Below are 15,568 nucleotides of genomic sequence, written 5' to 3'. Positions count from 1 at the left end.
TCCGCTTTCCTGGAGTTATTCACACATACCCTTGTACCGCATGATCTGCCGCGCGACCGAGTTGCTTCCAACAATCAGGATGGACATCAGCAGGTACACAGCACAAGTCCGCACATCTTCTGGATCCTTTCAGGTGTCAAAAACAGGTTTTAAATTAGCACAAACCATACATTAATCCTTATTACATGGGCAAAATAAATTTCTTATGCAGGACTAAGCATTATGAACAATAAATAGCACAAAAGACAGATGAGAACAAGAACATGAAAATGGGTCTAGCACTGACTCTCAACTGTAAATCAGCGCTAGATGGGTGCTTAGTCCAGGACTAAGCACCCATTTTATTAGTAAAAAGGAATTCCCGCTACCACAACAACTTTGAATGTGAAGGGCGTGCACGACCACAGAATGCTAAGGATCAGTCTTTTTTTTTTTTTTAGTATTTTATTACCATAGTAAGTTCTGTGCATTCTTATGTTCAATCAATGAAGAATTGCCCAGAGTTAATCCAGGGTTTTGCTACACTTTATATGAAGCACAGCATCCAGCAATGCTGTATGTTTTAAGCCTGTAGTTGCCAAATTGTTCACAACACAGCACAACCCATAACCTCTAACTTCCATTATCATCTTCCCCTCTAGTACAGGAGACATTCTCATAAAGTCACAGATGTGCTGCCATCTTCTCATGCTTCCTATGTCACATTATACCAGTGGTACCAGCTGTGAAATGGTGCATGCATACTAGATGCTTCACTTTTCAAAAGGCACAGTGCCCGCTGCTCCAGTTGGAAGAAGCACTTGTTTGTAGATATTGAGTTGTTGCACTTCAAAGGTGGGAGACCCAAACATGACATTCAAAATGTCAAATGCAAGGCAAGCTGCGAGACAGACAACAGAAAGAGCAATAGAATGGTTGTCAGTGCCCTGCAGTTGATTGCCTTTCGATGCCACATCTCATTCATATAACACTACTGCTTGGAGAAGAGCATCTACTCCCTTACCCAACCTGCAGGATCAGTCTTTGTTCTATGCCCTATCATAACCACCTTTGTACACTGGCATTTTCTTTGTTTCTATTCTTGGGCGCTGGATTCCATTGAGAGGACAATGGCAGCATACAGCTTACCGTAAAAAACCACAGAAGCGCCCACTTCATTCCAAGCACCCACTATTTTGGGAATCTCGCAAATTATATGTTGACCACCCAATTCGACCCATGTCTAGATTAACCCACTTTTCAGTAAAAATAGATAGGGCACTCCTTCAGCATTTTACTGTAGTCCGAAGAATGGACCTTTTTCAAGTAACGAGCATCGTCTGGGGGTACGTCTGCCAACTGCAAATGAAGGGCAGTCGAAAATGTCTCCCCCCGTCAGAACAGACTGGCATAATGCCATTGCATTGGCTTTCATTACTTTTTATGCACCATACTACTGAAGTTTAAAAACGAATCGTCAAAACAGACCAAATATGTGCCGACAATGTTCGTCGTGCCTTCTGAAAGTGCTGATGGCGGGAAGCAAGGCCAGGAAAGAGGATGTACGCATGTGCACGAGTTTACTTGAAAAAGGTCTACATTTTGTTTAAACAACGGCCTCAAACTAACTTGTTTAAAAATCCACAGTCTCCCGTAACATCACTAGGGCAGTTGAAAGAAGCTCACCTTTCGATTGCGCCAGGAGAGGCAGATGCTGAAGTCGCCGCCCTCAAAGTTGACCACTGAAGTGACGTAGCGGGCACCTTCGGGGCCGAGGGTGACCATGGCTGTGAGCATGCGCAGGGCCGCCTTGACGTGATTGGCCTTGGCCCGGCGGGAGAGCGACTGCTGCACCATCCGTCCATGCCGCTGCAGTACCTGCTGCACCGACAGCAAGGCCCTGGCCCCAAAGTGCGGGAAGTGCTCTGCCACCCGCGACAGGATGCGCTCCAGGCACTGGTACACCGGCACCAGCTGCGCAGGGACACGCCGGGAAGTTACGACCACCACCCAAGCAGAGTCCACAACCGTTCCTTAAAAGGAATACTCAAGTGGATTCTGAGATTGTCTATTTACCATCATAACTCAATCTATGAGCTCTAAGCATCCTAAAAAAACCGGAAATTACATTCAAGGGCAGCTGATTCTCCTATTAAAAATCCAATCAAAGATTGTGCCACGCCCCCCCTTTCTGTGCCGTGGTGCAGAAGAACACCAGGGGGTGCCACCTGACGGGAAGGCAGCAGGGGAGGGCACGTAGCAGCCAATCACGGGTGACAACTTCCCGGCAGACTAAATTTTCTGATATGCGCGCCTTCAAAAAATCAGTCTGCAGGGAAGCTTTTACTCGTGATTGGCTGTCGCGTGCCCTCCCTTGCTGCCTTCCCGTCTGGAGGCATTCCCTGGTGTTCTGCGCCACAGCACAGAAAGATCTTTGATTGGACTGTTAATAGAGAAATCGGCCGCTCTTGAATGTGATTTCGGGTTTTTTAAGATGCTTAGAGCTTGTAGATTGAGTTATGACAATAAATAGACAATCTCAAAATCCACTTGAGTGCCTCTTCAATGTTAAAACAAGCATCGTCATTAGGCGTTTGATCAGTTCCGGGCTTGGCTCTCTACATCTAAAAGCCAGATTTATTAAAAACTAAATATTTATTGTGAATTTTCATTGCATGTTTTTTAACCTGCTTTCACGGCTTCGTCTTTAGACTACCAGGCACTGAAAATCTGATTCGCTCGACGAAGCTGGTGAGCGAACATGCCGCGACAGATTTCTGTTCTAGGTGCTATAGGTGCTGTCAATTACGCAGAAGTATCCAATACAGCGGGAAGTCAGTAGGATCTCATGTATCCGTAATAAAGTGAAATTTGGCCAGCACAGTACAACTGGTCATAGGTCCGTAGTGTGCATCTCGCAGCAGTTTTTGAATGAACGCACACAGACACGTGTGTCCAATGGAAACTGGCAGAAGTGAGAATTAAACTAGTGAACTGAGCATCTGTTGTTAGTTTAGCCTGCATGTGCAACTGAGCTGCTGAGCATTAACGCACTCAAACGGATAATAATCCCTTTGGCTTCTAGTGTGCTCTCAATGATTCTTAGCAAAGCGTCAATTATGACATTACAGCTTCCCAAACAGCGTTTCCTGCTATAGATTTTTTAAAGAATTATAAGCCTTCCCAAGTTGTTACTCAAAGATACATACCCTCGAGCAGAACATTACTTAATCCGGCACTTTCAATGTACATTATTTATTTACTAATGCTGCACCCTCATCCGAGTCCAAGCAGGAATATACATTATAAAAAGACATCAAGAAAAACATTATGAACACAACTTGTGCCAGACTAAACGAGTTTTTCACTCCCCACTAAAGATTTCATACTTTTAGCACACATGATCGCAGGGTACATAAAAAAAATTAAGACATCCTGGTTAGGTTACCCTACAGTCAAACACTTTTATAACGAATGCCTCTACAACGAAAATGCCCGTTCAACAAAGTAAAATAAAGTCCCAGCCAATCTCCTATGTGCTCAATGAATGAATCAATCAACCTTTATTTAGTTTGAAAAGACAAAGTGGGGTGGCGAGAAGAAAGCAGTTTATACTGCTTGACGAGCCTCAACCACCCTTTACAAGTCAGCAGTGAAAGCACACATATAACACTGTGCAACATGATTACATATTATCACAGTATGCACTATACAAATTTTACTTTTACATAAATAAAGAGATTAGTTAACAAACAGCTGAAACAATAGTGAGTTACAGAAAATAGTTACGGAGAGTAGAAAAAGACATGGTTCAAAAGATCACACAAGGGAGAATTCGAAAATTTAGGCAAGATATAACCCAGCATAACAAAGCCATTATGTGTTCTGCACCTGGGCAATAAAATAACTTTCAGCATTTCCACTCAGGTGAAGGAAGACCAGTGAAGCTGTACTATGGTGGGACGACCTCAAGCACAACTTCTTGGATGACCTCAAGGACGACGCCTAGAGGACGATGTCTAAGACGACCTCAAGGACGACTTCTAGGACGACCTCAAGGACGACATCTAGGACGACCTCAAGAACAACGCCTAGGACAACGTCTAGAACAACCTCAAGGACAATGCCTAGGACAACCTCAAGGATGACGTCTACGACAACCTCAAGGACGACTTCTACGACGACCTCGAGGACAATGTCTAGACGTCCTCAAGGACGACTTCTAGGACGACCTCGATGACGATATCTAGGATGACCTTAAGGATGACTTCTAGGAAGACCTCGAGGACAACTTCTCGAATGACCTCAAGTGCAATATCTAGGACAACCTCAAGGACAACTCCTAAAACGACCTGGAGGACGATTTCTAGGACGACAGGTAGGGAAATTCAGCCTTTCCACTCTGATGAAAACCAGAGTAAAAAGGCCTGGAAAGGTTGCCGCCATCTATAAGCGACGGTGAAAACCAGACAACCGGCAAGCCGGTTGTCTGGTTGCCGCCGTCGGTCATAGATGGCGGTAGCTGTCCAAAGTTTTGTGTCTACATTTATTTGGTGACGGACACAAAACTGGGGAAACTTTTTGTTCCAGTTTCTTATGGGGTAAGAGGAGGTGCATATTCTACAAAACTTGAGAAATTGATCATTGTTCATAATTATTTCTTTTTGTAAAAACAGGCAAATCTATATTCAAATAAATTATTTACAGGCACAATTTTAAACTGTAAAAAAATCTGCCTATACTCCGTTTCACCTTACGTCCGGGCGCAGCGGATGCTACGAGCCACTGGAGCCAATCCAAGGCCATAAGAGTGTCACACGACCTTGGAGAGGGGACACAGCAACACGTGGAAAGCGTATCTCGGGCGAAATCCACAGTGCAAGGTTGGCTAGGATAGCCCATAGCATCCGCTGCATCAGGACGTAAGGTGAAACGGAGTTTAGTAGGGGAATCGTATAGGGTATTTGTAATAACAAGAAGCATTTTCTCTTGTAAGGTTATGAGCTTTTGCATATTAGATACTGCAGTATGCCCTCAAACAAGGAAACAATAGTTTAGGTATGAATAAAAGAGGCATAATACAGAGTCAGCTTTGCTTTCATAGGTAAAACATACTTATTACAAGAAGTAATTCCAGCTATTCTAGAGAGGGTGGTTTCAAAGCTCGTTTATATGGCCATCCCATGTTAATGTTGAAGAAAAAGTTACACCGAGGGATCTGAAGCTTTCCATGTACTCAATTACAGTATCATGTGTTTCCCTGACTACTACACCGAATTCCTGTTCAACAATTATCTGTTTATTGAAACAAATGCACGGCCCCACAAAGCAAAAACAACCAATATTATGAATTTTCTGGGTGAAGAGTAATAGATGTTATGTAAATTGTCGCTCTCAAGCAGTGTTGTGCCTGTTACCGAAAAAAAGTAACAAAATAGCGTTACTCGTTAGTTTGGTAAAAAGTAATGCGTTATCGAGCTACGTTACTCTTTTACAAACGTAACGATATACCATTACCGTTACTTTTCAAAAATAATCAAAGTTACTTTTCTGTTCGATTCTATTTTCTGTTCTATTTTTAATATACATTAATGATCTCTACCTCAACATCTCCTCTTCAATACCTTTGTTCGCCGACGACTGTGTAATTTATAGACCTATTAATTCAAACCACGATAATCAAATTTTGCAGAATGACCTCGCACTTATAACTCAGTGGTGCCACAAATGGCAAATGACTTTAAACTTTAATAAATGTAAATCTCTATCATTCACCCGCAGTTCACATGTTTCATCCTTTTCTTATCACCTTTCCACTATCCCAGTAGCTACCTATTCCTCATATAAATACCTAGGCGTTCACCTGACCTCTGATCTCTCATGGACTACTCACATAAATGCTGTCACTGCCGATGCTAACCGTACTCTCGGATTTCTTCGCCGTAACCTCAGACTAGCTACACCTTCAGTAAAACTACTAGCTTATACGACCTTGGTCAGATCTAAACTTGAATTTGCTTCATCCATATGGTCACCATGGCAATCATATCTAACTAACAACCTTGAATCCGTTCAAAACAGAGGTCTTCGTTTTATTTACTCTGACTACTCCCCATACACTAGCATATCAGGATTACGCAAATCAGCTAATCTTGACTTACTTTCTTTACGTCGAAGGGTGTCACGTCTCACTCTTCTTCACAAAATCTTTTACCACAACAACCATCTAAAAGATTCTCTACTATCACCTCCCTACCCTATTTTCCCTCGTTTTGACCACTCATGTAAACTGCGCTCAATTACTTCGTCATCTGTCTCTTATAAAATGTCGACTTTACCATCTGCTATTGACGATTGGAACTCATTACCTGACCTCATTGTAAACATGACTGACACTAACAAGTTTGCTGCAGCCGTTAACCTCTTTCTTTCTGAAATACAAGTATAGGTTACAGCGTGTTTTTTATTAACTATTTTTGTTGATGTTTTTATTGTGTTCACTCCCTTGTATAATGCCCCCTGGGGCCCTCAAGGAAAATAAATGATGATGATGATGAGTACATATGTTTGGCAGAGAAGTATGATAAGCCTCCTTAACAAGCTTGGATAAAGATAAAAATTTACAGAATGGTTTCATAGTGTTTTGATGTGCAAAGCAGCTTAATTTTCGGCATGCAGATTAGGCATTGAAACTGTAAATTACCTGATTCTGTCTCCTTTAGTTGATACATTTCATTCAGACCTGCTGGCCATGGCGACGGACTTTCGTTATTCATGCCCATGTCACGCGCAGAATGAGTCAGAGATGTTAGTCAATCGGCTTTTATAAACTACAGCATGCGAACGAGGACTGCTGGAACACAACCAGCTAACCAACACCCCTCATCTGTACGCCGGTTTTAGTAACAGTCCGGTTCATACTATTACCAGAGACTGATTTACTTCACTATCTGGAACAGGACACCGGTTATCAGCACACTGGCTATAATCACTTGCTGCCTCTTAAGGGGTATTCACACGAGGGAGAAATCCCGGGGATTTCTCCCCGGCACGTGCATCCCACGACGAAAACGTCAGGCTTTGCGATGTGCAAAAGCCTCGCGTTTTCGTCTCGTGATGCGCGCGTGCCGGGGAGAAATCCCCGGGATTTCTCCCTCGTGTGAATACCCCTTTACCAGCAGTAGCTCTTAATTTTTCAGTAAAGAAAAAAAAAAAAAAAAAGGTTTTGTGTTTGTAAGTTTTCTTTCCAGGTTTAAAACTTTTATTTTTATTTTTTTATCATGACCTTAGGGAATTATAGACTAATCAAGCGAAAGATTCTTCTGTGTACAAAAGTGGGACAGGAACTTTCAGGAGCAAGGGGGAGAGCGAGGGTAAAAATATTCCACAAAGGGTGTTTCCTTTTTTTCTTTTTTTGAAACTAGAGAAATGAGCAAATCGCTTCGCCACTAGTTGTCCACTGTTGTAAACGGATGTCTCTCCACGGCTTCCCCCCTCTCTCCTCTTCCCCCCCCCCCCCCCCCCCCCCCGATGTCCACTTCTGCTGCACAAAGCAGGGGGGGGGGGGGGGGGGGAAGAGGAGGGAGGGGAGGAGGCTGTAACGCAGTCGTTCGTTCAAGCCTTGTGGGTGGTGACACGATGAAAAAAAGAAAAAGGAGGATGAACGGAATTAGCTGGTAGCTGAAGGTTTGTTTCGCCTTCAAAAAATGAGTGTCTTTTTTTTTTCTTTTTTTTTAAACTTTACTGTGACGGATGCTGGTTCCGTGCAGCAATAAGCTGGTGCAGAATTTTGAGATAAGCTCGTGCAGGATTTCGCCAGTTTTGGTCAAAAGTAACGAGTAACGAAATTTGACAGCCGATACCGTAAAAAAGTAATGGAAATACTTTACTCGTCAGTCACTCAGAATACTAACGAGTATGTTACTGCGTTAGCGAAAAATGTAATGCGTTACCAGTAACGTCGTTACTAGTAACGTCGTTACTAGTAACGCGTTACCTCTAACACTGCTCTCAAGTGATGCGCAGAGAGAACAGAAATACTGCGGCAGCGGCGATGGTTGACACTACCGCCGTGCGGCCTCCGCCGCGTCCCTTCGTCGTCGCCACGCGACACATTCTCGGTTTTGGGTCCAAATAATTTGTTAGTGTGCAAGCTTATGCCTAGATGGTGCTGTGTGACTACCGTCAAATACCAAGGGAGCACCCACCCCACTTCCACTGGAAACCGAGTTAATCTAGGCATGGGCGCTTGTCCAGTCAAATCGGGTGCCTAACGTATAAGTTTCAGAATTCCCAAGTTTGAGAGATGTTAATAGTGGGCGCCTGAACGAAGTGGGCACTTCTGCAGTATTTTACGGTATGTTGCTGCATGCTTATGATGCTGCGTGACTACGTACAGGTGTAGGACAGGCCAAGCTGGATTTGGAGCAATTTTTGGAGCAGAAAAATCCGGATTTTGAAGCAGCTTAGGAGCAGAGAAACCTGCATATTGGAGCACTAAAGAATATTTTAAAAAAATTTATTTTGGAGCACCTTAGGAGTAACTGTGAAATTATTTTTCTAAGAAAGCATCTTAGCCAGTTGTACCACATTCAAGCGAGCAAACTAGGTTTGTACCACAAGTGTCGGAAAGTATTGAAAAGAATCATGTGATATACGTATGTGACATTGCACACAGAAAGATGTCTCATTTTAGGAACAAATTTCGATTAGAACTGAAGAGGGCACGACACAGCAACATAAATGTTACACGCTACATTGCATCATGCATCATACATCTATGATGTATGATGTAACGGTATGATGGCTAGGATGTATGAGGTGTGATCAAAAAGTTCCGAGAGTGATTTTGTAGCGTAAAAAGAAAGGGTAGCACAGTGATGCGCGCGCAGCAGTCGAAGGCAGGGACCTTTCTGCGTCATTATGCCAAAGGGTGTCACTCTGTGCACATTTGGAACTGCGCCACACGAGTTTGTTTGACCACATGCATGAGCATAATGGCAATCTCCCCACAGACTCCAAACCAAAGCGAGATCAAACATCAATTTTACGTCAAACTCGGCAAATCTAAAACACAGATTTCTGAGATGATTTAGAAGGCTTGTGCCAAAAAGCAGTGAGGTGTGCGAAGTGTTTTGAGTGGCACTCGCGCCTCAAGAATGGCAGGACGTCACTGAAGTCAAGAAAAGGTACACTGTAGCTACCGTAGAGCTGCCGGTGCCGCTGCGGCTGCCACGCCTACTCCTCCGAGAGCAGCACAGCCGCTTCGAACCTCCTTTGAATGATACGTGGTGGCGCAAGCTGCCACCCGATTTAGAAAAGGTCAAATTTACACAGACGGCGAACGCCTCATCGCTGCTTTGATTGGAGGCCGATGTCGGTGGTTTGGTGATCGTTGCGATTGGCATTTTGAAAAGTCAGTTAAGTTTGAAGCGAGGATGTCTGGACAGCGGGAAATTAGTTTTGCCAACTTTGCCAATGGCGGTACTATCGGTACAACCACTGGACCGGTGTCTTTAAACTGTGTCGTGCAGCGGTGAGTACACAAATATGTGCCGGTACGATTTACATTTACAAAAATATAAGTGGTAATCAAGCCCAAGATGCCTGGATTCTGCAGCGGGAGCTTTTGCCTCATATGCCCCGACCTGCAATGCACTAGCAGGCTCGGCCACCGTTCCCCCTTTTGATAAGTCAATTAACAGTGTACAAAACCTAGTTCCTGATGTCACTTATACTATATTTGGAGCTATACTTTTTCCTAAGACACCTTGAATGTCACGTAGGTATGTCAATATGTGATAGCAGAAATTCGCTTTCGCATGATTGATTTTTCGCGCTGAACTAACACAACGAAGTCACTTGTACTATGAAAAATTTCGCCAGCCCCGCAGAACTCGTTGTAAAGGCGTTCGACTGTACACTGAAATGTTATGCCTCACTGAACATGGCCACACTAGCAAAGATAGTTATATGTTCATAAACAACTTCAAATTTATTGTTGTGCATGCCACATATACTATGAAGTTTAAATTACAACAAAAATCCTTTGTGTGGAGATATAAAATGGCTCTACATTGTCCTATCATGTTAGCTAGAGCTCACATGGTTGTCAAACAAAATTGTACACTACAACATAACTCAGACACATGGCAACAAACACTAATAAGGTAAGGAAAAGAGTAAACATTCAATGTTTAAGACACCGAACGATCATGATTGTCATGACCTTCAAATACAATTACACTGCCCTCTCACGTACCGCAGCAGAGCTGGACTTTTGGTTTCCAATGAGAGCAGCAATGTCCTGGAAGTTTCCATTGCTCAGGTTGAGATACTGCTTGACAACGTCAGTGGCACTCTCTCCGTTTGTGAAGGAGTCGGCAGCCTGGACAAACCTGCTCACTTCTGTGTGAAACAAGAACAATTTAAGAGCACTTCAGAAGTATTAGAGGACCGCAGATTGTATACACATCCATACAAGTGGCAAAACTTGTATGGAACTAGGTGCTCAAACATTACTCAGTTACTGCAAATGACTTAATTTTCGCAAAAACTTAATTTTCGTGAACTATGCGACTTGAAAAATAGTATGAATATATATTACTCTGCACGGTAACGAACACAGGGCGTATCACTCCATATTGTGAAATTTTGTTCTTTTGCAATATTCACTGAACCGACACTTTCCAAAATTCACAAACTATTGAGCTTGCAAAAAATGAAGTTGTGTAGAAAAATTTACACCTGAAGCAAGCAGGCCTAAAAATAAATATGCTACAAGCTGCAAAAAAACACATTAAAACCAAAAAGAGAATCATGTAAAAGAATATATACAGATGTAAAAACCTAGAAAACTTTCTGTTTCGACATGTTCGCTCAATTTGTCAGTGACAAATCTGAAGGAAAGAAAAAGGCCAATGCAAGGCAGTAAAAGAGTGCCATCCTTAGAGGATCCTAGCACCCCAAGAAAATCTTTTTTTAAGTGTTAGAATTTGAAGACAAGAAACCACTGAATTAACTTTTTGCTTCAGTTGTGTATCTACTGACAAGAAAAAACTACCGTAAAATACCAAGCAAGCACCCACTCAAACTTTAGAGATAATCATGAAAAAATGAATGATGGACGCTTGTCCGGTCATCAATTCTACCTATCAATGTACTGTGCATATTTTCTCAGATTTTACAAATTTGGGTATGGGCGCTTAATGTGGTATGGGTGGATGCACAGTATTCTACGGTAAGTTAAACTGGAACCCAGGGAACCACTGCAAAGGAACGTCATGTCCAACTCCAAAGGTAATGTAGGGTGCTTTAATCACCCCAACCCCTAATCATTCTGAAAAGGATGAGCAGCGAGCGGTCGTGTATATATCATCTCATAATCATCATCACTAGACGTGGCACCGCGGGCCTCCATGGTACGGGCTGTCGCCTTTCCGCGGTGCCACGGCTCTCCTGAGCCAATAAAGATTACGATTACGATTACTCCTGCGTGATGCACATTAAAGACCCCAGGCCAGCCTATCCTTACGCTGACTGAACACGAATGCCTAATTTACTTTTTATTCAACAATTAGCATATGTATTGCAAGCAGGGATGGGCAAAATACATGCAAATATGTATCGAAATACAAATACAAAAATACTTCGTCAAAAATGTATTTAATTACAAATCTAATTACATTTCCAAAAAAGCATTTAATTACAAGATACAAATACAACAAATGTATTTGGTCTCCTCCAAATACTTTTCCAAATACATTCCTCAAAATTTGCGTCAGCTACTTCAGGGCACCTGCAACGGGTTTCTGGGTATCTCATGTTAGTTTTGCATCGCACACTCGGGAGTTAGTGTGCGAGGCTCTGGTAACGTAATAGAAATATAATCACAAAAAAATGTAATCTGCTTGGATGTAATAGGTGAAAAAAGTACAGAGCTTCAAGCAGCTTTTTTTTGTCGATGACATTTTGGTATAGACCAACAAAGAACCGAGGCGACCAGGACACACAGCACTAGCTAAAGAATTTTTATTGTTGCAACTCTAACCAGTTACGAAAATCTGGACGACCCGCCCATTTAGAATGTTCCAGGCAAAAATATGGATGGAAATCAGGCTAGAAAGCATCACAAGTTGTCACAGGCCAGTCTGCCTGTGAACGTCGATTTTGTGACTATTCTTGCCCTGGACGAGCACCGTAATCATAAAGTCACTAAACACTTGTTCTCGATTGAGACTCTGCATTCGGTGCAGAACGTAGTTTCCTTCCTGCTCTGGACAGTGACAATAAATTTGAGGAATGTATTTTTGCCCACAAAATTGTATTTAATCACAATTGTATTTGAAATGCCCATGTTTTAGCATTTAAATACACACGTCAAATACATTACTCAATTTGTAATTAAATACAAATGCAAAATACACAAAGTATTTGAAATATGTACCGGGTGAAACAAGGAGACGGTAGGCTCTTTAAATCGACCGGAAAATTTGGTTTCTTAACCTATCGCGCTACGACTTTGTGCAGCGTTGCCCACAGATGGTGCATTTTTTTCGTAAAATTTGCAAAGAGCGAACTTACCTGGGGAAAAAGTAAAGAAAGAAAAAGGCTTAGCTCCTATGGAAACGCAGCGACGCCACCGGTCTGCAATCAACACGGCGCCGTTTCGCACGATAGACAAGAGATGGCGCAAGCGGTCGCGACGCCAACTGCCGCCAACGAACGAGCAGACGACGCCGAGAACCGGCGTTTTTAGCAGACAAGGAACTGCAGTTGCTTGTTGTTACCGCGCCTGTTTTTGTTTCTGCAACTGTCGCCGTTTGCGGGACGCGCGCCGCTTTTGATTCGAAAAGATCGTCTGCTAAAAACGCTGGCTCTCGGCGCCGAATGCTCATTCGTTGGCGGCGTTCGTTGCGCCATCTCTTGTCTACCGTGCAAAACGGCGCCGTGTTGATTGCAGACCGGTGGCGTCGCTGCGTTTCCATAGGAGCTAAGCCTTTTTCTTTCTTTACTTTTTCCTCAGGTAAGTTCGCTCTTCGCAAATTTTACAAAAAAAATGCACCATCTGTGGGCGACGCTGCACAAAGTCGTAGCGCGATAGGTTAAGAAACCGAATTTTCCGGTCGATTTAAAGAGCCTACCGTCTCCTTGTTTCACCCGGTATTTCAAATACTTGTATTTGAAATACTGCCTATCCCTGATAGCAAGTTTTCCCTAAATTATGATATTTTCTAAGTTTCAGTGGTCATAAAAATTATGTGCTATGGACTCTATTATTTTTATTATTTAATGTTTGCCTCAGATAGCTCATTACCTCTAAAAAATTTAGTGTGATGTGTTGTCACTGCAGAGGACTGAGGAAAGGGGGGGGGGGGGGGGGGGGGGGGGGGGGGGGGAAGAATTTGAGCAGCCAGTTTGCAACAGGTGGTTTTTAAGCACAAAATTTCAGTTTTGAGCAGCAAATATGTTTGTTTTTGTTATAACTGACCTTTTATAGGCAATGCTTCTGGCAAAATCTAGGGCACATAAATGCCTAACTTTAGCTTGTCAGAGTCCACATGTTCTAATAAATTTAGGACTTAGTAGGTGTAGATTTTTATATGGATGCATAGTTATTTTTCTATTTAGAGTAAAGCTATACGCACTCCGGAGTGCGCTTCGGACGGAAATGGCTATACGCACTCCGCTTTTCTCGTATAAAAAGAGTGGACACAACGAGTTTCCTAAGCGGTGCCATGGCGTAGTGGTTAGGGTGTCCGCTTCATACGCAAGTGGACGCGGGTTCGATCCGCGGTGGGCTTACTTTTTTTTTTTTCTCTTTTTTTTTTTCTCAAACATTTTGTTTTGTTGAGGCATTTGGCGATATTTACGACATTTCCTTTTTTGCAATGAACAGTAAAAAAAAAAATCGAATGTTGTCGAGAAACTTTGCAGAACTAAATGGTATCGGACTCCCTTTCCGGAGGTGCGATCGGGGACAGCGGGGCTTGGATTGCCGGCTGGACGCCGCGAAGCGGCGTGTACTGGTTACGCTTAGTAATTAGCAGCCGATACTGTCGCCGCGAAGCGGCGTGAACGCAGGCGGGGGGCTGTGTTAACGAGCGCCCCAGTGATTCACGCGCCGTTCGAAAAGGGTGGCCCGAGCGGCATGATCTCTCGGAGGAGTGCGTATAGCCATTTCCGCGCGAAGCGCACTCCGGAGTGCGTATAGCTTTACTCTTCTATTTATTACAACAAAAAAAAAAAAAAAAGACTTTACAGGCCACTTTTTGCTACAGGGGAGAAGCCTTAGAACTAAAAAGGTGACAAAGATTTAGCACAGCAGGTCTGTTCATCAATTAGTGAACAGTATAGAGAATTATATAAATAATGGAAAGAACATAAAACACAGGGATGGACAAAGTCCCATATCGCTAACTGCTTCATATCCAGTGACACATGCGGGGACCTTTCAAAAGCAGCGCTTTACCTTTATAACGTGACTACGCGTGAAACTTGTTAGAGCCAGATCAAATATGTCAGTCGCAGTTTAGCAGCCATCAGTCCTGAACGTAATATAATGGGACATATCTGGGTGTATGCCGCAAACCTAAAAACACACACTACACCTAAAAAAAAATAATTTCAAAACGTGTTTACTAACAGATTTATTCCTTCGCCGTGCATGCACACGAAAAAAAAAAAAAAGAAGAAATCAATAGCATGAAAATATTCTACCTACGCATTAACTAGAAGATCCACCTGAGGCGCAAGATAGTTAAAAAATTACTGTCATTACCTTCTATGTGATTTCCCTCCTTTTCAAGATCTCTGACGAACTTGATGACAGTGAACGGGGCAGCATCGTCAACCTTCGGCCGCTTTTCCAACACGCTGTCGTTGACGTCGCCGTTCTGATCTTCCTTGTTCACTCCGTTTCCAGTATTCTTCCTCTTTCGATTCAGCATCTTAATTGTGCACGTCGACTGAAAGCTAACGAAATCACGCTGTTGTTCATAACATCACACACGTGCAGTCACCACGCTTCTTCAAGTCGACAAATCAAAGGGAGCCGCCATCTTGTTGCAATGTTTGCAGCAGACTCTTGTGACCCGTTGTTTCTGGCGCGTCCGGATCTGAAATAAATTGTTATGCGCCGAGAAACTAAAGGAGAGGAGGAGACAAAATCGCGGCGGGGGCAGCGGGGGTGTCCGAACGCCAAGCTCTGGTTGGAAGAATTAGTGGGTAGACCTAAACCTAAAGTGGGTAGGCCTCTGTCTCTACTGCACTCGTCGAACGCCTTCAAATGCGAGAGCCAAAGGGCCAAAGTAACGTTGGCGAGAGCCAAACGCCGGTCACCGGCGTTCTGCGTTCTAAAGCGTTCGACGAGTGTAGCGGAGACGAAGGTGGCTAGCTTTAGGTCTATCCACTAATCCTTCCAACCAGAGCTTGGCGTTATGACGCCCCCGCACGTTTTTGTCTCCTCTGATAGAAATCTCAATTTTTGCACGTCCGAAATTTTGTGGCTGTGATGGCAATCAGTTATTCGAATGATGTTTCATGGTGTTTCATTGACAGCACTGTTGTACTCACGCTCCTCAAAAAGAGG

The 15,568-nt window shown here is 43.2% G+C and overlaps 1 protein-coding gene across 1 annotated transcript in view; it reads right to left on the bottom strand.

The window, feature by feature from the left end:
- LOC8043756 (nucleolar pre-ribosomal-associated protein 1) overlaps nucleotides 1–15,280 on the bottom strand; it is a 65,092-nt gene extending 49,812 nt beyond the window's left edge. The window contains exons 1-4 of the mRNA XM_040218905.3: nucleotides 14,759–15,280; nucleotides 10,241–10,386; nucleotides 1,666–1,953; nucleotides 30–126 (exon numbers count right to left, since the gene is read on the bottom strand). Of these exons, the coding sequence (XP_040074839.2) occupies nucleotides 30–126; nucleotides 1,666–1,953; nucleotides 10,241–10,386; nucleotides 14,759–14,927 (700 nt within the window). The 5' untranslated portion in view covers nucleotides 14,928–15,280. The remainder of the gene's footprint in view (nucleotides 1–29; nucleotides 127–1,665; nucleotides 1,954–10,240; nucleotides 10,387–14,758) is intronic.
- Nucleotides 15,281–15,568: the final 288 nt, after the last annotated feature.

Source organism: Ixodes scapularis, unplaced genomic scaffold (genome assembly GCF_016920785.2).
Source record: "Ixodes scapularis isolate PalLabHiFi unplaced genomic scaffold, ASM1692078v2 PGA_scaffold2__306_contigs__length_199485367, whole genome shotgun sequence".
Taxonomy (NCBI): Eukaryota; Metazoa; Arthropoda; class Arachnida; order Ixodida; family Ixodidae; genus Ixodes; species Ixodes scapularis.
The sequence above is the reverse complement of the archived record's forward strand: the minus strand, read 5'-3'. Positions and strand labels throughout refer to the sequence as shown.